The 26,676-nt window shown below is 48.9% G+C and overlaps 1 protein-coding gene across 7 annotated transcripts in view; it reads left to right on the top strand.

Moving 5' to 3' along the window:
- The window catches only part of GTF2I (general transcription factor IIi), a 106,162-nt gene extending 79,696 nt beyond the window's left edge, over nt 1–26,466 (top strand). For 6 of the 7 annotated variants that reach the window (XM_047713140.1, XM_047713137.1, XM_047713139.1 and 3 more), the window contains 18 exons: nt 4,128–4,311; nt 5,544–5,602; nt 8,464–8,535; nt 9,589–9,772; nt 10,394–10,452; nt 10,833–10,907; nt 16,161–16,262; nt 16,786–16,851; nt 17,174–17,357; nt 18,442–18,500; nt 19,315–19,395; nt 19,833–19,916; nt 20,251–20,434; nt 21,584–21,612; nt 23,005–23,046; nt 23,826–23,867; nt 24,544–24,620; nt 25,334–26,466. In XM_047713140.1, the coding sequence (XP_047569096.1) occupies nt 4,128–4,311; nt 5,544–5,602; nt 8,464–8,535; nt 9,589–9,772; nt 10,394–10,452; nt 10,833–10,907; nt 16,161–16,262; nt 16,786–16,851; nt 17,174–17,357; nt 18,442–18,500; nt 19,315–19,395; nt 19,833–19,916; nt 20,251–20,434; nt 21,584–21,612; nt 23,005–23,046; nt 23,826–23,867; nt 24,544–24,602 (1,565 nt within the window). In that variant the 3' untranslated portion in view covers nt 24,603–24,620; nt 25,334–26,466. Of the gene's footprint in view, nt 1–4,127; nt 4,312–5,543; nt 5,603–8,463; nt 8,536–9,588; nt 9,773–10,393; nt 10,453–10,832; nt 10,908–16,160; nt 16,263–16,785; nt 16,852–17,173; nt 17,358–18,441; nt 18,501–19,314; nt 19,396–19,832; nt 19,917–20,250; nt 20,435–21,583; nt 21,613–23,004; nt 23,047–23,825; nt 23,868–24,543; nt 24,621–24,880; nt 25,310–25,333 lie in introns of those variants that run through there. The other variant, XM_047713135.1, reaches the window with a different exon arrangement.
- Nucleotides 26,467–26,676: the final 210 nt, after the last annotated feature.

The raw sequence follows: 26,676 nt of genomic DNA, 5'->3' as shown, positions 1-26,676 counted from the left end.
TGCTCTCTCGGCCGCCAGTCCCTCCTGTCTCATGTCACGAACGACGTGCCGTGATTCGCTGTTTCCTGACGGCTTTTGCATTTAAGCTGCTCACCCTGGACACTCTCATTTGACTTCAGAACTTTATTGTTCCTCTGCCTGTTTTGTACGTCTGCCAACTTCACGTGTCCAAATTAGGATCTTTATCTCCCTTTGTAACCATGTTCTTTCCCCGACCATCCGGGGACACCACCCTCTCCCCTGTTGTCCTAGCCAGAGCCCTGGGAGTCACCCTGGATTTCTTGATTCTCACAAGGCCTCCTGCTGACCGGACTTACAGCTCAGCCCAGATCCTACCCTTTTCTTCTTTGCTGCTGTCTCTCACACTGTCAGAGCTGGTGCTACAAAGCCAATAGGTTTTAATATCATTAGAACCATAAGTCCCTTTTCTGTTTTCTACTCCACGGCCTCCGTTTGTTCTTGGAATGAACCCCACAGTCCCTGCTCATGGCCACCCTGCCTTCTAATGTCACCTCGTGAACTGTTCCCCGGCTCACTCCAGACTGGCTCTAGTGACTGTCTCCTTGTCCTTTAATTTTTGAAGGTCCTGACCTCCTGGGGAGTGTTGCCTTGCTGGGACCTCATGTTTTTGTGCCTCTCCTTTTCGTTTCTATCTCCGTTCCAGTGCGGCCGCGTTGGCCAGGTCTTCACTGGGAGGCCCGTCTGCCGCACGCCGCGGAGCACATCCTGTCTCAGCCTGTTTTCGTTCCTCAAAGCACCGATGGGGGTCTTCTGCCTCCCCTACAGCACCAGCCAAGATCGTGCGCGTCTTGCCGCGGATAGAATTGTGCTTAGTGCTGGAGCAGGCGCTGCCCAGACACTTCGGGAACAGGCCTGTGCTATGGACGCGCGGCGTGCGGCCTCGTTCCATTGTGTCCTGGAGAAGACCGGAGGCCGTCCTCAGCACCCCAGCTGCCCCACGCGGGGGAGGCTGCGTGGGGGGCGGCGTGGCCGCTGGCGCGGACAGGCCCAAGGACCGCAGCGGTTCTTCCTGCTCTGCGGGAGAAGCCATTTGAGTTTTACCGCCCAAAAAGCCGAGTCTCCTGGCTGATGATTCTTACTTGCCCCGTGTTTCCGAGAGGGGTGCATGGCACTGGGTGTTAGATGTAATAAGCCAGCTCTTGGGTACCTCACGGATGGCAGCTGCAAGCTTAGGTCATTGGTGATGTGCTGTTTGCAGAATCCGTGCACTTGCTGTTGACTGTGCTCTGGACGTGGCAGTGGAAGGCAGTGGGGAGAAGTCTGAATTTTAAGTATTTTCTCCTCATCCCTGTCCTTGACTACCCAGTGTGAATATAGGGCCTTAGTGACAAGTTCCGTCCTCCTAGTATGTCTGGTCAGAGATCAGCTAATGAGCGAGAAACCAAAGTGTCTTCCCCACTTTAAAGGTCATTGTATTTCCGAGGCATTTAGTGAAATGAGTCAGATGGAGGAGGCCACCATATTGTCATCAGAGCCCAAGGGTATCTGCATGAACAGGTTTAAACTTTGCCCTTCCGTGTGGTTCTGGAAGTTGAACTTGGGAAAAGAGTCGGCCAAACCTGTTGGCACCACAGATGCCTGCCATGCAAGCTGACGTTGGCCTTGTGGAAAGAAGAGGCTGTGGACAAGCCCATGTACTCATTCACCTAAGAGGGAGCCAATGGGAAGTGTTCTGGTCTCATGTCGGAGCTAAGAAAATAAGTAAGAGCTTGCCTGTCGCTACATTATAAACAGTGGAAGTCTGGTTCTTTGTTTCTGCTCATAGCCTTGGGTGAGTCTAGGACCGTAAGTACCGTAGAGAGGGTTGCTGCTTCCTCTAAGGTACCTAAAAGGGAAAGGGGGGAGAGCTTACATTTCTATAAGTGTCAAACATCATAAGTCTAGAAGGTTCCACGGCTTCGTCAAAATAGTCCGTTGTAGGCCTTCTGCACCCGTGGACACCTGGGCACCAGGTGCTGAGAACGCGGCAGAGCCGAAGGCAGTGGGGCACCCCCAGACAGCAGGGAAGAGGTACAGGGCAGAGCCGCGGTGAGTACGAAGTATCCGAGGGTGGCATGGGGTCTGGGGACAGGAGGGGACGGGGGAGCGCGGGGGCTTGTTTTCTCTAGAGGAAGCCTCCCTGGCGACCAGCTTTCGCAGCTGACCTTCCCTTTCCCCGTAACATCTGTTCTTCGTATCTCCACTCCAGCACTTGATTCCTTTTTACTTCATAGGAATTCCATTCGAATCATGACTGTGTTCTTTCTGGCCGTATTTCCCCGGTAATTATTATTCTGTTACGTATCCAGTTGTCTTGTGGATTTCTCCCGGGTGTGAAAGGCTCTGCCGTATTTCTTGAGGGAGTGTTTCTTTTAACAGTCATGATCTTCATCACACTGTGTGCGGTTCCAAATACACAGTCTTTACTTAGAGCAGAGAGGTCCTGGGCGCCTGGGTGGCTCAGCCGTTTAGCATCTGCCTTCGGCTCAGGTCATGATCCCAGGGTCCTGAAATTGAGCCCGTGTGTCGGGCTCCTTGCTCAGTGGGGAGCCTGCTTCCCTCTCTGCCTGCTGCCTCCCCCGCTTGTGCGTTCTTTCTCTCTCTGACAAGTAAATAAATAAAATCTTTTTTAAAAAGCAAATGAGCAAGAGAGGGATCTTGTACTTAGGCCCTTCGGATTCAGTGCTCATGACACACGGAGGAAGTTAAATGGAAGGCCTTGACCTTCCTTATTAGAGCTCTGCTCCGGAGTGGTTTCAGAGCACGGATTACAGCTGCCGTGTTTACACTTTGAAATTCTAATTCTCCACCTGTTCAAAACTGGAAAGTCAGTGCAATGTGTTCCCATGTACCCATTTTTTTTTTAAGATTATTTATTTATTTGACAGACAGAGATCACAAGTAGGCAGAGAGGCAGGCAGAGAGAGAGGAAAGGAAGCAGGCTCCCCGTTGAGCCGAGAGCCCGATGCGGGGCTCGATCCCAGGATGCTGGGATCACGACCTGAGCCGAAGGCAGAAGCTTTAACCTACTGAGCCACCCAGGGACCCCATCCCATGTACCCATTTTTCAGAATCCGTGATCGTGAAGATCGTCCACACTGTTCATCTTTTCCTGTTTTTTTTTCCCCTCGGTAGGAACATGAAGCACATCACAGGCACTGCATCATTTATGTTGTGTTCACGCGCCTCTGAATAGAGCTTTCATTTCTTACACGAGCACCGCGTCGTCGTCACACTTGACACAATCAACCATTCCTTTGTACCTGCTCTTGGACACTCCATCTGCGGGTTTCCTCGTTCATCTGAAAAGTCCCTTTAAAGGTTTTGCTTTGAGGGGCGCCTGGGTGGCTCAGTGGGTTGAGCCTCTGCCTTTCGCTCAGCTCATGATCGCAGGGTCCTGGGATCGAGCCCCACATCGGGCTCTCTGCTCAGCGGGGAGCCTGCTTCCCCCACTGCCCACCGCCTGCTGTGATCTCTGCCTATCAAATAAATTTAAAAAAAAAAATCCTAAAAAAAAAAAGATAAAGGTTTTGCTTTGAATCTGGGTCTAAACAGAACTCAAGCAGTAGCTTTGGTTGATAGCTGCTTTTCATCTAAACCAGTCTCTGCCTGCTGTTTTTATTTCCGTTCCGTGCATCCTTTGCAGAAGCTACTTTTGAAATACCACATTCATGTAGTTGGGGTAAAGAACATTCATCTCATCGTTGCAGTATAAGTAAAAAGTAGAAACTGTGTGTAGGAGTCACTAGCAGAATTCTCACACTCAGAGCACAGGTAGCAGCCAAAGTCGGCCTCCGGATGATTTGACAAAGTAGTATTTAACTTCGTTCTTTATTCTCTATGGTAGTTCTCTTATCCTGTTTATTTCTTCCCAAAGATACTGAAAATGCTCTTACAGGATCGTAGAGCTGTTAAGATGGTCTTCGAATCTAGAAGCTTCCCTCCACCAGAAGTTACTTCTTGATCACGGGCCATTCATACTTGCCTTTGCTGTTTCCGTAGTTAGTGTGTATGTTTCCAGAATTTACTTTGCTTTTCAAAAAGTTGACCACTATTTCACTTTGGATTATACTAAACTCTGATTTCAGCAGGAGCTTAATCTCCTGAACTGTGTTTCCTTTGTAAAGCTGAAGCCTTGGGGAGCACGGAGGCCAAGGCTGTTCCTTACCAGAAGTTTGAGGCACATCCTAATGACCTCTACGTGGAAGGACTACCCGAAAACATTCCTTTTAGAAGTCCCTCATGGTATGGCATCCCAAGGCTGGAGAAGATCATACAAGTGGGCAATCGAATTAAATTTGTTATTAAAAGGTAAGATGATAATTTCCAGAAACAAACGTAATGCTGTCCTTAAGAAAAGATTAATTTCGGGATGCCTGGGTGGCTCAGTCGGTTAAGCGCCTGCTTTCAGCTCAGGTCATGATCCCAGGGATCGAGCCCTGCGTCCGGCTCCATGCTTGGTGGGGGAGCCTGCTTCTCCCTCTCCCTCTGTCTCTGTGCTCTGTCTCTCTAGCTCTCACTCTCTCGCAATTAAATAAATCTTAAAAGGGGGGGGGGGCGCCTGGGTGGCTCAGTGGGTTAAAGCCTCTGCTTTCAGCTCAGGTCATGATCCCGGGGTCATAGGATCTAGTCCCCCATCGGGCTCCTTGCTCAGTGGGGAGCCTGCTTCTCTCTCTGCCTCTGCCTGCCTCTCTGCCTGCATGTGTGCTCGCTCGCTCGCTCGCTCTGACAAACAAAAGCAGTCGGTGGGACCCCTGACCGGCTCAGTTGGTATGGTGTGCAACTCTTGATTTTGGGTTTGCGAGTTCAAGCCCCACATTGGGCAAAGAACTTGCTTTAAAAATAATAATAATAATTTAGATTTGCATTTTATTTGATGGAGAGAAAGATCACAGGCAGGCAGTGAGAGAGAGAGAGAGGGAAGCAAGCTCCCTGCTGAGCAGAGAGCCCGATGCGGGGCTCGATCCCAGGACCTTGAGACCATGACCTGAGCCAAAGGCAGAGACTTAACCCACTGAGCCACCCAGGCGCCCCTGGATTTGCGTTTTAAAAGGATCTTCTGGCTTGAGTTTGAAGGGTAGTGGAATGGGTGATTTGTGGGGAGGGAGAGGGTGCCGAAGGCCTGTCTTGACTACAGAAGGCTGCTGTGGCGGTAGAATGCATAGCTCTGGCTTATTCATTGGGGCTTGTGCATTTGTATGGTCACCGGGTCTCATCGTGTAAGGGAGAGGGCTCTTCAGTTCAGCACAGCTAGATATTTCTGACCGTATTGTGGTGGAGCTCGTGCGGTTTCAGAAGCAGTTGAACGGTTTTGGGGAGACGGCGACTGGTTTTGCACCGTTGAGCTTCACGTGCCTTTGAGGACATTTGGTCAGAACCTGAATCTGTGAAAATTGCTATTTTCAAAATAATCAAGTCCTCCAGCTGATTCCCCCCCCCACCGGACTGAAGCGTGGTGACGTCATGGACAGCGCCCAGCTGTGTGGGGCGGCCTGCTGGGCGCTCCTGCACGCGCTGTTACTCATCCCGCCCGTGTTTTGCAGACCAGAACTTCTGACCCACAGCACTACCGAAGTCACTCAGCCGAGAACCAACACCCCAGGTAAGGTAGCTGTGAGTTCCTTTTTAAAAGCTCAGATGAGTGTTTTTAACAGTCTTTTAAAGTGATGGAACTCATCTTTCTCCCTTTCCCCCAGAAATCGTATGTGGACGCTCAGTACAGGCCCCTTCGTTTATCAGTGCACACCCAGGTAGTTCTGGGAAAGCTCAGGCTTCGAGTTTAGATCCGTGGTGTTCGGTAGAAGTACAGCGTGTGTCCCGAATGCATGCCACGTGTGTCATTTTTAATATTCCAGTAGCCAGATCTGTGTTCCATGCTGTAATCAAAATCCGCAAATAAGATAGGTCCAACTTCGGTACATATTTTTACACTCAGAGTACATCTCACGCCAGGGAAGCACATTCCGAGTCTTGGGTTGCTGCCTGTGGCTGATGTGGCGGAGCCTGCAGACTCAGACCTTAATCTGTAGTCACTCGGCCCCTGTCCTCTCTGACAGACAGCACAGTTCCAGCAGCTGCGCTGACCTCATAGCCCAGTGGAACTGGGAGGTCTCAGTCTCCGTTGTGTGAATGAATGGTTTTATTTTCTCCATCTGAACTATAAGTGTGCCTTTATTCCTTTGCCGTCTTTTTGTTCAGCGTGCATAGTGTCAGAAAAAGTGACCGCAGCTTGTGTGTCTTCTACAGACTTACAGACTTCTGTTGCCAAGAGCTAGGGGGCGTTTCTGAATTCATGCAGTTAATTGTTCTTACAAAATGGCATACAAGAGGGATGCCTTCGTGGCTCAGTCACTGAGTGTCTGCCTTCGGCTCAGGTCGTGATCCCAGGATCCTGGGATCAGAGCCCCGCATCAGGCTCCCTGCTCGGCGGGAGGCCTGCTTCTCCTTCTCCCTCTCCCACTCCCCCTGCTTGTGTTCCCTCTCTCGCTGTCTCTCTCTCTCTCTCTGTCAGTTAAAAAAAAAAAAAAATACCCAAGAGGTCTGTACTAGGCCCTGAGGGTACCTGCAGGCAGCCAGCGAAGGCGAGCCAGGATCCCGGAGAGATGGCAGAGTCATTTGTGTTTATAGTGGCATGCGAAATGGTTGAGAAGTACCGTGTGCGGAGGAAGCCAAATTCTCCTGTACCAGGAACCCTGTTGGGGAGAGTGTGACCATGATGAGAGGCTCTGTCCAAGTCTTCATTTCTCGAGAGAAGCACCAAATTCAAGGTTGTGCTTACAGGATCGCTGGTTGATCATTCTGGTAGCAACTGCAAACGTGACAGTAGATTGAGGGAGCCTGGGGTTGGCCGTACTTACCTGTCGTCCTCTGGCCGAGATCCTTGAAAAGCCTTTCATCCAAGAAGAGTCTCAATGCTCTGAATCATTAATGGTACTTGGCCTCCCACCTTTCTCAGGAGACCGTGGCCGGAGTTAAAGTTGTCGTTCTTTGTTCTAGCAGGACCAGTCATCTGGTCTGCCGATAAACTAGGCATCCGTTTTTTGCTGGGCTAATTCAAGTCAGACTGTGTAACACAAGTTAGTTACCCCATTAGGAAGGTCTGCGTAATTGTTGGCATGACATGAGATGTCATAAAACTTGTATGCTTAACGCATGGGGGCACTTTGCCCTCAATTCTGTAACGGAGACACACAGGTCACGTGGGAGGGAGTCCTGGAGTTGTAACCAGGTGGTTGAGCTTTGAGGGGGCAGAGCAGGAAGGGTCACCTGCTTCCTGGGAAGGGTAGTGCAGAGACCTTTACCAGCAGAGGAGGTGTTGGGTGAGGCAGAAAACGGACGAGTGAGCAGAAGCTCTTGACTTGGAGAAGTGGAGTCTCCATGTTTCTTAATACTAATTTTTGGTTTGTACCAGACTTCCTTCCTCTGGCTGAAAGGTTGAGCCACACCACACGAAACACTTGAGATGGTAGGTTTTCTTTTAAAAGTAAGAGTTTTTAAGGTACCTCCCCAAAGTAAAAGTGTATTTATGAGATTTTCCCAAGCCACTGACCTTTAGCAGTATTTCCAGAACTTCCCCAGCTTTTCCACACTGCCTCTGTCCACAGACACAAATGACTTCCACCCTGAACGTGATCCTTGTGCTCTGCCCTCCTTTCCTTCTTACTCTTTCTCTCTCTTGCTCTCTCGCTCTCTCCTCCCTTTGTCCAGCCCCTCCCACCCCCCTTCTCTCTATCCGAAGCTCCACCAGACAAGCCTCAAGTGTCTTTTAAGTGAGTAACATCCCACGTGTCCTCTGCGGTGGCTCCTTTTCCCTTTATTCACGAGGGGGTTGTTGTCTTGTGCATAAGAGGAAGGAAAGAAGCCAGGCTACAGATGTGAGTAGTGTCCGGTCAGATCAACGTAGTCCCTTTAACGTGCATCTCTCCCACGTATTTCTGTGATTAGTGAAGTTTCCCTTCCTGTGGATTTCTAGCCACACGCCAGCTTGATAACGCAAGGAATGGCTGACAGAAAGTACATACAGTCGAAGCTGTTCTGTGAACCTCACACGGCCGCTCCTCCCTGCCCTGACAGGGTCCTGTGGCGCTCCTCCAAGGAGGAACCCTCGAAAAACACTATTTAGAGGCGTCTTACGAGCTCGTTCTTTATTTAGTGTGGACCGAAATTTGGTTTCTGTCCTCCTGAAGCTCTGGTGTTTGCCAGGTGCAGGGAGTCTCCTCAAGACCCAGAGGTTTTGGGGCGCCTGGGTGGCTCAGTGGATTAAAGACCCAGAGGTTTTGTTTCTAAACAAAATCAAGTTCAGAGCGTCACTGGATTTAACACCGAAAACTAACAAGAGTGTTGTATGTCAGGTAGAGCGGAATGTTCTGAAAAGGAACATCACCGGGAGGAACCACATCCAGCCTCCTTGTGTGTCCACACCAAGAAGGAACGTTGTTAATCATATTTACTTGTGCTTTCTAGTCAAAGAAGACTGGAATGTCAGAATTACCAAGCTACGGAAGCAAGTGGAAGAGATTTTTAATTTGAAATTCGGTAAGTGAAACCCAGTGATTGTGTCTTAGTTTAGAAATCTGAACGGAAGGCGGTGTTCCGTGTGACTCACGGCAGCGGGGCTGTGCGGAAGGAAGCCCCAGAAACGGGGTTTTCGTTGATCTCTGCTGCTGAATCCGCTGCTGAACCTGAGCACGGGGCTGTGTTTCTCCCGGACGCGGTGTTCTGCTGCGTCCGGACGGGAGAGCCAAGGGAGGAGTCGGGGGAAGGCTCGGTTCTGCCGCGCGCGCTTCGAATCGGGCTGACCCCGCAAGTGCAGCGGATGCGTCTCCGGCTTGTCCCAGCGCTGGCTTGTTGGCCGCGGATTCCGGGAGCGCGGTCTTGAGGGGGCTTCTGAGGGGACCCGGCGGGCGTGTTTCCGTGGATGGCGCGTGTCCGTCATGGAGAAGGAGGGAAGGAGTGGGAGTGATAGCAGTCCCCGCGGGGCCTTCCCGTCTGCCCTTACTGACTGGTGCTCCTGTTCTGTGTCCCGGATCCCGAACCTTCCACCTCTGCCTCTGCTCTCTGCAGATGAGCGGCGCTCAGGTGCACCACGTGCAGCCCGTATCTGTCATCGGCAAACAGGCTTTCGGGGCGCCGTGGCCCATAGTTACCCATTCTGCCCAGAGCACAGAGATCGTTCTAACAATGGAACTTCCCTCGTGATTCGCTGAAGCGCTAAAATGTTCTTTTTCAAGATACTATTTTTTAGGCCCCTTTTTGAGTTTTGCACGATATCCTATGCAAAATGCTTCCAGTAATGGAGTGGGGACTCCCCTTAAGAAAAGAAAAGTGCTGAGTGGAGATCACTAGATGGTAGGGAATCTTTGCATAACACGTTTGAGAATGCCCGGGTGTTAGCTCGACTAACGTGGTGATCACTTTGCAATCTGTACAAATACCAAATCATGGTATTTGGTACGCCTGAAACCAGTGTAATGTTACATGTCAGCTATACCTTGACGAAAGGAAACATTTTTAAAAAGAATGCAGACAGAAATAAAAGAATACCCGTAACATTTTACCTTCCGTATGTTACGTTCTCTTAACTTCCAGCTCAAGCTCTTGGACTCACAGAGGCAGTCAAAGTTCCGTACCCTGTGTTTGAATCAAACCCCGAGTTCCTTTATGTAGAAGGCTTGCCAGAAGGAATTCCCTTCCGAAGCCCTACCTGGTTCGGGATCCCGCGACTTGAAAGGATTGTCCGCGGGAGTAATAAAATCAAGTTTGTTGTTAAAAAGTAAGTTCAGTTTGCCCATATAATCATTTCTGGCGTCAAAACAGTAAAGTTCTGTTTCCATCTGAAGGGTTTCCTGGCTGCGGGTGGCCTTGCCGCAACGGGTGAGCTCAGCTCTGAGCTGCCGCCTTGGCACAGGCCCTTGCCTTGGCTTGTCTTTGAACCCGCATAGATTCTCTTCTTCATACAAGAAGGGCGACACCTGCCTCGCAGGGGTGGTGTTCGGCGGGGTCAAAGACATGGTGCTGATGCTTTGCCTTCCTCGTACGTGAATGGAGGATGAGGACAGATTTGTAGCTGCCCCAGTGCTCCTGAGACAGCCTGGGTATCTGTGCTTGTGTTTCTCACGTACCTATCTGCAGCATTTCCGTACTTGCCCAGACTAAACTAGTGTCCGTTTATTTTCACTTCACGGAAGAAGTCATCTACTCTTCACAAAATCATGTAGCAGGTCATGGTGGGAGGGGAAAGTGAGGGTTGTTCTCGTCCATAGTGACAGAATGCGTTGTCACATTACGGCACGATGGTCTTCAGAAAAGAAAATCACTGGTCGTGGTAGCATTTACTAGCTGTGAAGACCAGTAGTGTGCTGGGTGTTCTAATATTTCTTGGTTTTCTCTCTAGACCTGAACTAGTTATTTCCTACCTGCCTCCTGGAATGGCTAGTAAAATAAACACTAAAGGTAAGAGACCGCATACGCGGTGTTTCACGGCTGTGCAGTGACACATTCCCTACTGATACTACCTGAATCACACCGAGCCATGCGCCTAGTGTCTTTTCGGGGCTTTTGGTTTGTTTCTTTGCTTTTAAAGGTACTTTATGTAGTGGGCGCCCCCCCCCCCCAAAAAAAACCCATTTCATTGAAAATTCCTTCTTGCCATCCTCTTTATTTGCGTTTCCACAGTGTTGTTGAGACCCTGGTGGAGGATTACCACTTAAATCCTTCAAGTTTCTTTGAAAAGATCAAACTGTATGAATATTCTGCTTTAAGAAAGCATCCCCTTCTGGGTGGTTTTTTTTAACCCTCCAATATGCAGAAGTGATCCTGTGCTTCTTTTATAGCCTTGCAGTCGCCGAAAAGACCACGGAGCCCTGGGAGCAACTCAAAAGTTCCTGAGATTGAGGTTACTGTGGAAGGTAAGGCCACTCGGGGGCAGGTTTCTGGTGATTCTCCAGTTCACTAATTCTATCCATTAATTCTTCAGTTTACTGTTCGCTTTTATGCAGATGAATTTTTACAAAACTGGGCTTACACATGGAGCGTAAAAAACAAAAGAACACAAATTATGAGACTGGCTTCTGGGTTTCCTCTTGTCCTTTTTTCATGGGTACAAGAAGACTGAGCTCGTGGTTCAGGTGTGCATACATACAGGGCAGGACATACAGGAGATGGGGTACCAGACCGGCCTGGACCCCCTGTCTGCAAACACAGTGTATGTGTTAGGTCTCTTGGTTGGGCTGGGAGAATTTGAAACAAAGTGATGCACAGGCTCGAGTGCTAAGAGGTTTGGATTTTTAAGTCTGGGCTCCGTCATTTAGGCAAAGTACTTAAAATCTCTGCTTTAGTTAATATATCTGTAAAATGGTAATAAGAATGGTACTTAGCTCATATGCTGGTTTTTTTTTTTAATTTTTTAATCTTTTTTTTTTAAGATTTTATTTATTTGTTCTACAGAGAGAGACACAGTGAGAAAGGGAACGGAAGCAGGGTTAGTGGGAGAGGGAGAAGCAGGCTTCCCACCAAGCAGGGAGCCCAATGTGGGGCTCGATCCCAGGACCCTGGGATCAAAACCTGAGCCAAAGGCAGACACTTAATGACCAAGCCACCCAGGTGCTGCTCATGTGCTGTTTTTAAAATTGAGATATAATTCACATATAAAATTTGCCATTTTCTTTTTCTTTCTTTCTTTTTTTTTTTTTTTTAAGATTTTATTTACTTATTTGACAGACAGAGATCACAAGTAGGCAGAGAGGCAGGAAGAGGGTGGGGGGGAAGCAGGCTCCCTGCTGAGCAGAGAGCCCGATGTGGGGCTCGATCCCAGGACTCTGGGATCATGACCTGAGCCGAAGGCAGAGGCTTAACCCCCGGAGCCACCCAGGTGCCCGCTATTTTATTTTTCTTAATTCACTCCTTAAAATACACAATTCAGCATATTCATAAGGTTGTGCAGCTGTCAGACCAATCAAACTCCAGAACGTTTTTGTCACCAGAAGAAGCCGTACCTAAAAACACTTGTGCTCCATCTCCCCATCCCTGCAGCCCCTGGGAACCACCTGCTTTTTCGTCTCTGGATAAGCCTATTCTCGACATCTCACAGGAGTGCAGTGACAGTGGGTGATCCTTCGGGACTGGTTTCTTTCATTTGGCGGAATGTTTTCCAGCTTCACCTGTGTTGTAGCCTGACCCAGTACTGCAGTCCTTCCCCTCTGTCTGCTTTTTAAGATTTGTGCTTAAATACACATGACAAGGATAAGAGAGCTTGACACTTCCTCTTCCCATCAAAACTCCAGTCAGCACTGAATCCCCTCATTCAAGGAACTGCCGTGCCGTTCCCCACAGCCGCACGACATTCCTATCAGCAGCACCCACGTGCTTGCCACCACTTTTTATTTTCTGTTTCTTATTTTTTAAAGATTTTGTCTATTTGAGAGAGAGAGAGAGAGTGAGTGCACATGAGCAGGCAGAAAGGGGGGGCAAAGAAAGAGGGACAAGCAGACTCCCCGCTGATGCTGGGACTTGACCCCAGAACCCCAAGATCGTGACCTGAGCCGAAGTCAGATGCTTAATCGACTGAGCCACCCAGGCGCCCCTTCTGTTTCTGATTTTTTGTATGCTATCCTTCCTAACAGGTGTGCACTTCTTTTTCTTGGTAACTAGTATCCCATCAGGTGGATACGTCACATTTTGTTTATCCATCCGTCAGATGGATATTGGGAATGGTTCTGCCTTGGGATTTTAGGAATTATGTTACTAGGAACATTGGTATGGAAGTTTTTGTATGGACATAAGTTTTTTTGTTTTTTTTTTTTAAGATTTTATTTATTTGACAGACAAATCACAAGTAGGCAGAGAGGCAGGCAGAGAGAGAGAAAGCAGGCTTCCCGCTGAGCGGAGAGCCTGATGTGGGGCTCGATCCCAGGACCCTGGGATCATGACCTGAGCCGAAGGCAGAGGCTTTAACCCACTGAGCCATTCAGGTGCCCCTGGACATAAGTTTTTAATCTCGATTTATATTTAGAAGGTCTGATTATTAAATACAAATAAATGTATTAACTAGAATGATCTCGTGTAAATGGTGATAACTTGTCTTGCTTTGCAGTAGAATTAGCAAGGGAGACGAGATAGGAATGGGATGCTGTTTAGGTTGGTAATAAACCCATTTATTATACATAGCAGCTTAGAAACCCATTTTTGGGGGGTTACCTCGGTGGCTCAGTTGGTTAAGCGTCTGCCTTCAGCTCAGGTTATGATCTCGGGGGTCCTGGGATCAAGTTGCGCATCAGGCTCCCTGCTCAGCGGCGATCTGCCTTCTCCCTCTGCCTGCTGCTTCCCCTGCGTGTGTGTGTGTGTGTGTGTGTGTGTCTGACAAATAAATACCACCACTAAGCCATTGTTTCTAAAATGAAAGAAATACCATTTGAGTGTTAGACCCTCAATTCGCACACTTTATATTTTTGGTTTCTAATTGGAAAGGAGTGGACTAAGGTGGGTGATGGGTTGGTGAAAAATGGTTTTGAGCTGCCTTCAGGTTAACAGAGAATGGGTTTCTGTTATGTTCCCCTGCCATAGATTGCCTGTGCCACGGTAGCTTTCTGTCCCTTCACCGGGTCTGTAAATGGACTCTGAATTTGAGTCCTGTTTGTTAAAATACCATACAGTCGTTGCTGGTATTTTCCCTTGACGTATGCGGGAGAAGCTGTGTCCAGGTCGGGGGCTCTTTGGCCTGCGGCGCACTGATACTGTTTTGTACGTCGGGCTTGTTTGGGATTGTTTTGCTTAAACGATAAATGTATTACGTGTCATTTCTGCACAGTACAGTGTACCCACTGCGGGCCTACGGTCTGAGTTTTGGAAAATGTTGGTGCTAGCGTTGGAGTCGGGTTTGGGTCGGCGCCAGCGGCCGGGCCCGCTCCCCGCGCGCCTCGGCAGCCGGTTCTCCCGGCCGGGCCCGGCGCGGCCTCGTCCGTCTGCTTGCGCCGCGCGGAAGGCGTTCGGGAATTTCGTGTGGACGCGGTGCCGTGGGCCCTGCTCTCGGCGGCGCTGCTCTCACAGCGTAAGGCTTTTCGCTCGGCGCTCGTGGCGCGGCCGCCCCGTGTTCGCTGACGTGTTCGCTGACGTGTTCGTCCGCGCACGTCGGTCTGTTTGCAGCCTCGGCTGAGAGCGGGCTGCGGCCGCGTCCTCTCAGGGAGCGCAGTCGGGAGCCGTGCGGGCTCCGCAGGCCGCCCGGGGTCCTCGGGAGCGCTCTCGCCATTTCACACTCCCGCCGGCGGCCGCCGCGTGCCAGTTGCCGCCGGTCCTCCCGGTCCTCAGTCCTCGGCCCTGTCGTTGTTTTAAATTTAGCTTTCCCGGTGGGGGCGGGGCGCTTTCTCGCTTCACTGTAAACCTGAATCCTGCCTTATTGATGTCGAATCAGACCTAGATACTTCAGTGCGGCCCGTTCTGTCTGCTGCTCCCGCGTCCCTTCCCGTGTCACCGTTGTTACTAAAGGCGCGCTTCACCAGCGCGCAGCCGAAGCAGAGGGGTGAGCCGGCTGGCCTTAGTAGCCCGATGAAGGGCTGCGGGCCTGGGCGGACTGATGGCCTCTTCGCGGTCGTCCCTCCCGGCGAGCCCAGGCTGCGAGACACAGCTCGGCTTTGCACTCTTGGCTTTCGTATTCGTTCTAGAGAGAGAAAGCACGCGCTTGTGAGTGGGGGAGGTGCGGAGGGAGGAGGAGCCCAGTGAGGGCCTGGTCTCGGAACACTGGCGTCCTGACCTGAGCTGAAACCCAGACTTGGGTGCTTCACCGACGGAGCCGCCCAGCCGCCCCCTTGCCGTTTTGTAGAGCGCGACAGGTACATTTCATCCTGAACCGGCGCTGCCGTCCTCCCCGCTAACACTCCCGAGGATTCCGAGGCCCTACCTAGGCTGAGTTCGGAAGATGGAAAGGGCCGTGCGCACGCCAAGGGCTTGCACTGCTTGAAGTCAGTTCTGGTCCACGGGCACATCAGAGACTAGCGGTGAGGACCGAGGAGCCAGGTCCCGGCAGGTGGGATCCCAGCCCCACCACGTGCTGTGTGCTTGGCTGCAGGCTGCATAGCCCCCGGGGCTCAGGGTCCCCATGGGTACGGTGGGCACGTGTGTCCTGTGAAAACACGGTGCGCTCGGGGCAGTGACCAGGCCGTAGCTGTTGGTCGTGTCACTGCAGACGTTGTTCTCCACGGAGGGCAGCATAGGAGGTCGCTAACTCAGTAGCAGGTAGTTCAGGTGAAAGCCCAGGGGGTATTTTTTATTTTTTTAAAGATTTTACTTCATTTGAGAGAGCATGCTGTGCTGGGTGGGGGAGGGAGAGGGAATCTCCAGCAGTCCCCGCTGAGCTCAGGGCCTGGGGCAGGGCTCCATCCTAGGACTCTGAGATCATGACCTGAGCCGAAATCAAGACTCAGAGGCTTAACCAACTGAGGCACCTGAAAGCCCAGGGTCTATACAGATATTCTGCAAAGTGGGAAATTTGGAGTTGGAAGAGCTATCTCTAGAATGTTGGTTATTTTCTTAACAGATTTGAAGAAACTTAATTTCTTCTTCTTTTCCCATTACTTTGGCTATTATGTTTTTAAAAATTCTTCAGATTATAATAAACTTACTACTTAAGCATTAGGTGACCTCTGCATAAAGAGGAGTCAGGGCTTGGGATTTATAAGAATAACTTAAACTAATAGTTCTTTTCATTCAGTGGAAGAACAACCAGTTTCCCACAACACTGTTTCTGATTTGTACTAAGAATTCGGGGGGGTGTGCAGGGTCAGCTGCAGAATCCAAAGGAAGCCTTCTCGTGGAGACGGCACAACCATACCCGAAGCTGTCGTTGTTCAAGGGTTGAGAGGAAAACACACAAGCAAACATAGCTACCCCAAAATTAGATGGCTCCAGAAGGTTCTGTCGGAGCATTAAGTGAATTGAAAATTCGTCAGATCTTCCAGAAAGCTAATTCTGTTTGAGGCGAAAATGGCTGAATGCAGGGACGGAAGTGGAAAAGTAGATAGAGGCTGTGGTGGGGGCCTCGGTGCCCGCTGCACTGCAGAGTTTGTGTACAGTCTGAACTTAACACGGGTGTTCAGGGAAACACAAGCGATACTGACACTCGATGAGGTGCGTGTATTGATTATGATTTTTTCCTTCTAATTCTTCTTTAGGCCCTAATAACAACAACCCTCAAACCTCCGCGGTTCGAACCCCTACCCAGACTAATGGTTCTAATGTTCCCTTCAAGCCTCGAGGGAGAGAGTTTTCCTTTGGTAAATAAGAATTTTGTTTTTCTTAATTTCATCATTTTATGTAAAAGGAACCAATACAAACGCTGTATTTTTCTAGGTGAATTGTTCTTTCTTTGGTTAGTGGGTGTATATGAGCTATGAAAGGTACTATAATAGCTACTTAGCCCCTCTGTGCTTCAGTTTCTGGATTGGGGAAATGGGTATACTGTTACTTCCTGCCTCGTGGGGTTATTATGAGGAGTATAAGTACTAAGTTCTTTCAAGGGGAGAACCATACCTGGCACACTGACGGGGCCATCATTGTTTTTTGGGAGGTTTCTTGGTTTTCATTTGTTTTTGATTTCAGTCTATGTCATTTATTTGTTGCCAGTGTTTTAGTAATACAGTGGAACGGTGTAATAATGTAGAATTAGAGTAGTTGCCAAGACACGACTGTGCTAAAAACCTATGTCTTTTTTCTTAAAGATGCACAGTGAAATAAATTGTTGGGCAGAGATGTATTTTGCCAAGTAATGCTGGTAACTGTCTTGTTTTTCACTTGCAGAGGCCTGGAATGCCAAAATCACGGACCTAAAACAGAAAGTTGAAAATCTTTTTAATGAAAAATGCGGTAAGTTTATTTTGAAATGTTAGTACTAAAATATATGGTAGCCTTTTCCCAGTAGGAGAATGGGTGCAGAATACAGTGTTGAGCGTTACTGTCATGGGAGATACCTGTGTTCTGCGGGTGTGGATTCCGCCTTTTCTCCCACTTTTCTGAGCACTGCAACATTGAACACATTCTTCTAAAATTTAAAGTAATACAACCCCCCCCCCAAAAAAAGATGTAATTTTAGTACCTGCAAAATGTAATTTTGAAAGGACTTTTTTAAAAAGGTTGAGTCTTGAAACGGGACTGTGAGAAAGAAAGGAAGCGTCTGTGTGTGTTACAGGCGAAGCTCTCGGCCTCAAGCAAGCTGTGAAGGTGCCCTTTGCGTTATTTGAGTCTTTCCCGGAAGACTTCTACGTGGAGGGCCTGCCTGAGGGTGTGCCCTTCCGACGGCCGTCGACTTTCGGCATTCCAAGGCTGGAGAAGATACTCAGAAACAAGGCCAAGATTAAGTTCATCATCAAAAAGTAAGTGCAGTGAGCTGAAAGGAGCCTGGCCGTGAGGTGGTGGTGCCGTGACGTTGGCACATTGGGACTGGGCTTCCCCTTTGTGCCAAGACCTGGTTAGCTCTAGGAGTCAAAGAAGAAAGCTCTTTGAGCTGTGTTTCTGTAGCTCTTTTTTAAGTTTTTCATGATCGGTTATAAGAGGGAAGGGGGGCTGTAGCTTGTCAGAGGGATAAACCCTTGAGCTTGCTGAGTAGACCGCTGTCTTACCGTTAACGGTGCTGCTGGGTTCTAAGCAGTTGTTCGGTTTTGTGAAGCCCCGTGATTTCTCCAGCTTACAGAATATTTTCTCTTTCTGTCTTTAAGTTTATTTATTTTTTTAGTAATTTCTACACCCAAGCTGGGACTCCGACCGCGAGATCAAGAGTTGGAAGTTCTTCCAACCAAGCCCAGCAGGCACCCCCAGAATATTTTAACTTTCAGTTGGCTTTGGAGGTCTATGAATTAGGCCAACACAGTTGAAATGGATGGGAATGATCAGAAATTTAAAAATATGTTGATGCTCAAGAATTATGTGAAATTATTAATGGAAGTGAATTGTAGGCTATTAACGTTTGCTTTTGAGTCACAACAGCAGAATTGTCAAATGCTCAAAGCCAACACTGCCAACCAGGATGGCCACCTCTTGTACTTCTGACCAGGTCTGGAGAGGTCTGGCTGTAGCTAAGCCCTCTGCTTCTGTGTCTTCCAGAGAAAGACTCGGGCTTGAGTTTTCACAAGTTTTCTGTTTCCATGCTGCCCCCATGCAGCGTGTTCCCTGTTTCCATTCTCAAGTCTAGCACTGGATCCTTCCAGGATACGGTGGAAACCACGGGCCCGGGAAGCTCGTTGAAGCTGGTGGAGCTCGTTGGTGCTGTGACCATGAGCAGAGCGGGTTTTCCCTAGATGTTCCTTTAGACGAGGGACATGTTCTTTCTGTTCTTACGTTACTAAGAATTGAATGTATATATTCAAAACATAAATGGTTTTATAAAGTCTTTGTTTACCTTTTAATGTTTTACTCTGGGATTATTAGGACACGTGTTTTTTTCTCCTTCCTGTTTTTCAGGCCTGAGATGTTTGAGACCGCAATTAAGGAGAGCACGTCCTCCTCGAAGAGCCCTCCGAGTGAGTGTCCTTGCTGCAGAAAGTGTGCGGTGGGAAATGGATGTTGCAGCAATGATTTTTTTAAAAAAATCATTGAAAGAACAGCTGCTGAGTTAAAAACAGCAAGTTCATTAAAAGTTGTGGTTCTGACTGCTTTACGATTTTGAGTTTATTTACGAGAATGTTTACGTGTCTGCGGCTATATTGAGCACAGCGACAGAGAAAAGAGCGGGAGGGGGCAGTCTTTCAGGAAACTTGATCCCTCAGAGTGACAAAATATACCATCAAAAGGAACAGCCCTGGGGCACCTAGGTGGCTCAGTCCTTGGGCGCTTGCCTTCGCTGCAGGTCATGATCCTGGTGTCCTGGGATCAAGCCCCACATTGGGCTCCCTGCTCTGTGGGAAGCTGGCTTCTCCCTCTCCTGCTTACCCTGCTTGTGTTCCCTCTCTTGCTGTGTCTCTCTCTGCCAAATAAATAAATAAAATCTTCAAAAAAAAAAAAAAAAGGAACAACTTCTCAAAATTGGGTTAAATACTATCATGTCATCGGACTTTTAAGTGCATCAGTAGAGCTGATTTTTTGTTTGTTTGTTTTTTAGTTATTTGACAGAGAGAGAGAGATCACAAGCAGGCAGAGAGGCAGGCGGGGGCGGGGGGGGAGAGGAAGCAGGCTCCCCGCTGAGCAGAGAGCCCGACGCGGGACTCGATCCCAGGACCCTTAGATCATGACCTGAGCCGAAGGCAGAGGCTTAACCCACTGAGCCACCCAGGCGCCCCAGTAGAGCTGCTTTAATTACAGTTTATGTGTGTTCTAATCCAAACTTTCTCTTTTAAGGAAAAATAAATTCATCCCCGAACGTTAATACTACTGCATCAGGTGTGGAAGATCTTAACATCATTCAGGTGACGATTCCAGGTATGGTTTCTCTGCCTTTCTCTTGTTGGTGGAGTTTTCCGAGTTTGGGTTTTCACTTGACTGACTCGGGTTCCTGGGGCTCGCTCCGTGCCGTGTTGTGCCCCTCCCCACCCTGCCAGAAGCACTCACCAAACACATCACCTGACCCATTCCTTTCCAGAAAGTTCTACGCAGTTACCAGACACAGCATGAGCTAATACTTAGTGTCTTGTTTAGGAAATCTGGACAGGAGGGCCGGCAAAGCTCCTTGTAACAGGAACAAAGGCATAGCATTTTCAGTTTGTTAGAGTCAAATCAGATACATCATTTCAATCTTAATTAGTGTAAGATACTTAAATCGTCCCAAAACAAGAAACTAGTTCACTCAGAGCACCAAAAAATGGACTTGGAATTAAAATTGCCTTATTGAGCTATGGCCGTCTTCTTGCCATTTCCAGATGATGATAACGAAAGGCTGTCAAAAGTTGAGAAAGCGAGACAGCTCAGAGAGCAAGTGAACGACCTCTTCAGTCGGAAATTTGGTGAGTTTGGTGTTTGCCGTAAGCTCGGACATTCCTCCCGGCGAGCACTGGGCAGTAGATTGAACTGTCGTCTTCCTGTGTAAAAGGAGGTGAAGCTGAAATGCAAGCGTTTTTGCAAGGGTTTTTCTAAAGTTTTTTCCGAAGGAGACCTTAGCTGTGTTAGACTCTCAACCATGGTCGCCGTCCAAGTGAGTCGAAGTGAGGTTCGGAGGTAGGGTTTGGTGTGTACCATGACTGTCATTAGCTGCGGGGACTGTCCTTAATGCTGCTCTCGTGTTCTCACTCTGGGGGTGATAAGCTGATCTGTGCTTTTATGCTGTTTGTCTTGTCCTAGGTGAAGCTATTGGTATGGGTTTCCCTGTGAAAGTTCCCTACAGGAAAATCACCATCAACCCTGGCTGTGTGGTGGTGGACGGCATGCCCCCCGGAGTGTCATTCAAAGCCCCCAGTTACCTGGAAATCAGTTCCATGAGAAGGATCTTAGATTCGGCTGAGTTCATTAAATTCACAGTCATTAGGTAAGCGAGTCTTCCCTGCTTGTTCGTAAGAACGAATCTGTCGATCGTGAGGCTAAGTCTTCTTCCAGAATGTATTCCTGGGTAATAATAGAACCAAGTTTTCCATGCAGTGAAGGGAACACATAACACCCTTGAGTTCTACCGTGCGATTCTCTTTTCCCTAGGCTGACTCCTAGTTGTCCGGTTTTGAAGGCAGGGGGTTAGCGAACCTTGGCAGGCTGCTGCCGGTTTTCATAAAGCCTTTTTAAAACACGGCAGTGCAGTTGGTGGTACACAGCCGGGGCAGCTGGGGCAGAGACAGGACGGTCCGCAAAGCCGAAAGTGCTCACCGGCTCACCCCGGACAGAAAACGGTGGCTAGCCCGTGCCTTCGGAGTGTCAGCCCAGCCTCAGGGCAGATAGGGCCCGGATCCCAAGTCAGCCAGGTCATTCTGTCTCCTTGCCTGTACCGTGGAGCTGTGCTCGTCACCTTTGAGAATGGGCTCCTGATCACGGAACGGGAATGATGATTTTTCCCGTACTCTCGCCTGTATCGGGAGGTTACGTTCGTGGATGCTGTGCGTCCCAGGAGGTGTCCGGCAGGCGTCCTCTTTTCCATCCGCCTGAGCAAGAGTCCTTGTAGTCTTCACCCTTGCAGCTCCCCAAACCATCCCTGTTGCTAAATCTTCCCAGTCCGTCCACTGTTAAGTTCACTGTTTCTAGGACCCGTCACTTCAGACCGGCTCTCGGAATAGCTCATGCGGTAACCTCCCGAGGTTTTCCGTCCTGCGCTTATCTTCTGCCAGTGCCCTTTCCCTAAAATCCCCGTTTTTGTCCCACTTAACCCATGCCCAGGGTCTGTGCTCTTCTCCAGGGGTCGGGGTAAAAGCTCGTTTCCATTAGACCCGGTCACTGAAATTCTTTTTTCTTGGCTCTTGTTGTATTCACCGTCTTTAGTGTGATGTAGATCTTTTCTGATGAGGGTCTGTCCTAGTTACTCATGTCTATCTGTTCATAGATTAAAAAGTGTAAGATTGAAACGTAGTTGGATAACATTGCTCATTCTAACACGTAAGTGACGTGAGTTAAATATTAGTTCAATAAACCGAATATATGTGTAAGTTCTTGTAGAGCAAAAATTAACTGTTGTATAATTTGTTTCTCTCTTTAGACCATTTCCAGGACTTGTGATTAATAACCGTGAGTAGATTTCATGAAATCTTTTCCTTTCTTCTTTTCCGGGGTGTGAGAGACGGTGCGCACGGGCTCTTCGTTCACAGGATGTGGTGTTTTGCGTCACATTACATTGTGGTGTTTTAGCCTCACTGCCAGCGCACCAGGCGCTTTACATGTAAAACGGGGTTAGGTGCTTGGCCGTTCAAATCCCAGGTTGTTCGTTCATAAGATGCTGATACTAGTCCCCCTTTGGAGAGTCTCCGAGCAGCTTAAATGACTCATTTGGCGTCAGACATCTTACACAGGGGCCCGCGAGCTCCTGCTCGTTTGTAAATAAAGTTTTATTAGAACATTCCTGGCTTCCTTGCTTCGGGCGGGGCTGGCAGGCCACGAGAGTCCGCTGGGACCTCCAGAGCCTGAGATCCACGTTGACTAGCGCTTGGTGAGAAAGCGTGTTGAGCCCGGCCTGGAGCCTGCTCGGCGCGCTCCAAAGGACGGTCTGGATTCGGTGTGACTGCCGTGTGACTGCCGTGTGACTGCCGCTCGCTGCTCTTGGTCTGAGCCGGTGTCTGGCGCAGGTTGGGCCCCACGTGTTGTTGCCCCGATAGATGCACGTGGTTTTCCAGTTCCCTGACATTCGTAACATTTAAAATCGTATTTTCAGTAAGTACTTTGTTAAAGTTTTTCAAAAGTGAGAATTCTTGTTCCCCCAGTACCGTCAGAGCTTCAGTCTCTTTTCTGGTTGGTATCATGACTCTGACACCCATCTGCGCTCAGTACTCGGTTCTGGGTGTGCACTGGGAGAGCGGAAGCCTCTCCGGTGTCATGTTCTGGAGTTTTCGGGGCCCCTGGAGCAGCAGAGGGCCCCCCCCCCCCCGCGGACAGTCCGGCCGTCACCATAGGTGCCCCCGCCCCCCGTTCCGCTTTGCACTGTTTGCTCTGTTTGGGGCCTTCGTGCTTCAGAGCCATAGATTTTGTTATCTTCTGCTTCCGAAGTTTGGGGTTTCACTTTGTCATAAAACATACTCATTTGGTTGTACCCCTAAACCGTGCACTCTCTTTCTAAAGGTTCTGTTTTTATTATCGTCTCTGTCCTGGCCAGTACGTTGGTCCCCAGCAGTGTCGGTAATGAAAGAGAACCTAGACCTCGCTTCGCAGATTTTCACTGCACTTGGTGACAGTCCGCTTTCGCCACACCAGGGAGCCGCGTGGTGGCGTGTGATAGAACTTCCTGAATTAGTTACTCTGACGGGACGCACCAGAGCTCTTCATCCGTGTTCCCTTCTTGTCATAAGGAAAATCTTGCCTTTGTGGCAAGGTCGAAGCATCCAAATAGAGAACGTCTGTAAACCTGCTTTTCCGTTGTGACAGCCTGTTGTTGTGTTAATGTTAAAACGAATCTGCTTTTGTTTTCAGAGTTGGTTGATCAGAATGAGTCAGAAGGCCCAGTGATACAAGGTAAATCAAGCAGGGTAAAACAGAGATATTCCTACTTTCGTGATACAGTGGGTTGCATGAAATGAGGGGGGCCTCACTTGCTTACATGTGCTGACTTCGGGGAAAGTCATTTACACACTCAGACTTAGTGCGTTTGACTCCTGTGTTCGGAGGCCTGTACGTGCTCGAGCCCTGGGTCCTAACTGAGAGCTGTGGGCCACATGTCATTTGACCCCCCCTCTCCCACTCAGGCAGAAAGGAGGTCAGGAACCCTAGGAGGCCAGTGTTGTAGAGTGTAATTTTTCTAGCGACGAGTGTGTCTTTCTAACTTTACCGCTTTACGCCATTCATGTCTGAGGCTTGTTAGCCTCGTTGTCTCGGGTGGAAATTGTGACTTGAAACATTCTTAGAAACCAGCCTGGAGGCCAGCCACTGTGATCCATTAGAAAGCAATGAAAGGCTTTTATTTTATCAAAAAGGAATCCACAGGATGGTGGGAGAGACCTGAAAAGGAGCTTCTTTCTTGTTAGAGCTGTGTTAATTACGGTCGTTATTTAAGACTCGGGGTGCTTAGCTGTTTAAGACTCGGGGTAACTTAGTATGTGCCCGTAAGGAGATTTGGGGGAGTCTGGTGGATCATCACGTTTAAGCGCAAGACGCTGTGGCTGCTATTGGATCTGGGACTTGTGCTTTGTGTACATTGTCTGGAGAACTTTGTCCTTGCTTCCTCTAGGCCCTTTAAGTAAGTGAGAGCGACTTTAGAACAGTGTTAGAGTAAATCTTCCTGTGTTTTTCTTCAGAATCAGCTGAGCCCAGCCAGTTGGAGGTTCCTGCGACAGAAGGTAAAAAGGGTTAGTCCAGCTGCCAGACACTGAAGTCCCTTAAGAATGTCCTCAGGACGGGGTGCCTGGGTGGCTCAGTGGGTTGAAGCCTCTGCCTTCGGCTCGGGTCATGATCCCAGGGTCCTGGGATCGAGCCCCGCGTAGGGCTCTCTGCTCTGCAGGGAGCCTGCTTCCCGCTCTCTCTCTGCCTACTTGTGATCTCTGTCAAATAAATAAAATCTTAAAAAAAAAAAAAAAAAAGAATGTCCTCAGGACGAAAGATCGAGTGTGGTTTCCACACCGTCTCCCTAAGTCCCTATGGTTGCATTTCCTTTTGTCTCTGGGGGAATCGGCTCTGTCTTTTACATCCAGAAACGGTCGTGTTAGCAGTGACTTGTGGTTCTTCTGCTATTTTCCCCATGTGACTCTTAATGAATCCTGAACCAGTGCAATGACTACTTTCTAACCCAGATTTTTAAACAGATAAGTAATAAGGTGTTTGTTACCTTGAGATTTTTCAATAACACAATTTAGAACTGATTGCTGGAGGACCGTTGTCTTCTGAAAATGTTATCTTCAGTGTCTTACGGTTCCTCTTAAATCATTTCAGTGCGGAGTTTGATAGGAGTGGGTTTATAATTCTACAGATTTGCATTCATAGTGCAATTTACCAGTTCCCTTTTGTTTTTCTTGATAGAAATAAAGGAGACTGATGGAAACTCTCAAATCAAGCAAGAACCAGACCCTACGTGGTAGACCTCTTCCCCTCTTAGGGTAAATCAGCTTCTGTGTCCGGGATGCCATCCTGTGTTCGTCTGCACCCGCCTGCGCGTTCAGAAGCTAGTGTGTTTTCCCTGCTTCAGCCATAAATGGTGTCCCCCACCATCAGGTCATAGGAGGTCAAGCGTAAGCCCTACTGGGTGCTTTGAGTTAGAGGATCAAACAGAGAGATGTTCCTTAGATCAGTATTTGTGAGTCAAAAATGTAAAAGCTCTTTTGTCCTAAAAGGAAAATGTTTTGTTTCTAATCTATAGGGTAAATCTCACCCCCTCCATTGGAATACACTCCGAGTCCATATCACTGCACTGACAAAAATAGCATTGCCGAGTCTGGCTGAGATGCACAGTCCACTGGGCATCTTGCATAATGAACCTGCAACCTTGAACTTTGCCAGGTTGTTAACAGGAGAGGCAGCTCTACACCAGGAGTCTGCCCGCTTGGTTCTTTGATCCCGTCGAACCTCGCTACGGCCGAGCTGTTGAATAGTGACGGTGGCTGTAGGGTCAGGGTCTTAATTCACAGTAGGTGCTCCGATCTGCACCTGCTGGTGCACTTTTTTATACAGAGACCTTTTCTTGTCTGGGAATTTGCCGTTTACCGTCCATTCATGGACTTAGTGCTGATTGAGTTTTGCTGTTTGCCAATGTTAACGTCCTGTATCCGGAATAACCTGGTTTCTCGCTTATCTGTTTTGTCTCCTATTGTAGCCTAAAGTGTCAGTGGGTGAGAAGAGCTTTTCGGACCTGTTACTGCCCCAAGCCGTGTAATATACTTGTATAACAGAAATACCTTCTATACAAACCTTTTTTTCTACTTTTAGATAGAAATGTCTACTTTTTCAGCAGTTCTGTGAATTGAATTAAAGAGCAGAGTGACTGTAGATTTGGAATGGCTGGTTTACTTCGGAATGTATTATAAGGATTTTACAGCAATGCTGGAAAACGACAGGGAAAATGACAGGGATGAATCTCATCAGATTTTTTACGTATCAGCGGAGCCTTCAGCTAACGGTGTTTATTTTCCAATCAAGCGAAGATCTCTCCTACTGGAACATCTCAACTCCTGCAGTGAAAAAACACCTGTGATTGTTCAGTCCTTTCAGTTTTTCTATTTGAAAAATCATTTAAGTGACCCTTTTGTTCACGGCTCTCCTTGACGACGGAGTGAACAGTTAGTATCTGTATATTTGACTAAACCTTTTCCTAAGTGATCTATCATGGTTCCTATGTTTTTGTTTTTGCTTTTGTTTTTTTAATCATAATTAAAAAACCACCATCTGGATCCCTAACAAGCCGGTGAGAGGTTAGTGTCAGCGTGTGGCCTAGAGACACGGTACCAGGAGTCTCTTCCACGGTGACGTCGCATCCAAGTGACACGCGGGGGCGGCCCAGCGGCGTGGGGTCAGGTGCGAGGGTTGGGCCCAGCCCCGGGGACAGACGCTCAAGCCTCGCTCTCCCGGAACCCTTCGTGCTGTGGGTTTCTGGATCGCCGCCAGCTCGGATCAGCCTGCAGGGGTTTCCATCGCCTTCGCCGTTTTGGAGCTCGGGTGCGGGGAGTGCGGGCCGCGAGCTCAGGACTCGCCCTCCGGTACCCCGCGCCACCAGGGGGAGGGTCTTCGGCGGTTGGATTTCGCAGTGAGAGTTGTAAAATACCAGCTATGAGAAGCTAGAGTACGTGATGGCATAGAGTCTTCATTAGCTTTATCACAATATTCACGATGGAGAATTATATTACATGGTAGCAGAAATAGGCATTTTTATGTGTTGCTTATATTTTACCTCAAATTAAACTGTAGATATAGGGTAATAAATAAAATCCATCCATGCCTTTCACACACTAATTCATTTCTTCCGAAGGTGTTTTCGTGGTCGCGCGCGCCTCGGGTCTGAGCGGCCCGAGCCCCGCCCCCCGCGCCCGCTCCCTGCCCGGGTGAGCACGTGCACGCGCACACACGCACGCGCGCACGTCACGTGGGGGCCGCACTTTTTTTTCCTGTCCTCCCAGCGTGGCCTCTGCTCTCCCCTCTCCCCGACCCGTGTGCGCTCAGGGA

The sequence above is a fragment of the Lutra lutra genome, chromosome 18 (genome assembly GCF_902655055.1).
Source record: "Lutra lutra chromosome 18, mLutLut1.2, whole genome shotgun sequence".
Taxonomy (NCBI): Eukaryota; Metazoa; Chordata; class Mammalia; order Carnivora; family Mustelidae; genus Lutra; species Lutra lutra.
Note: the sequence above shows the minus strand (reverse complement) of the source record. Positions and strands in the feature narration are given on the sequence as shown.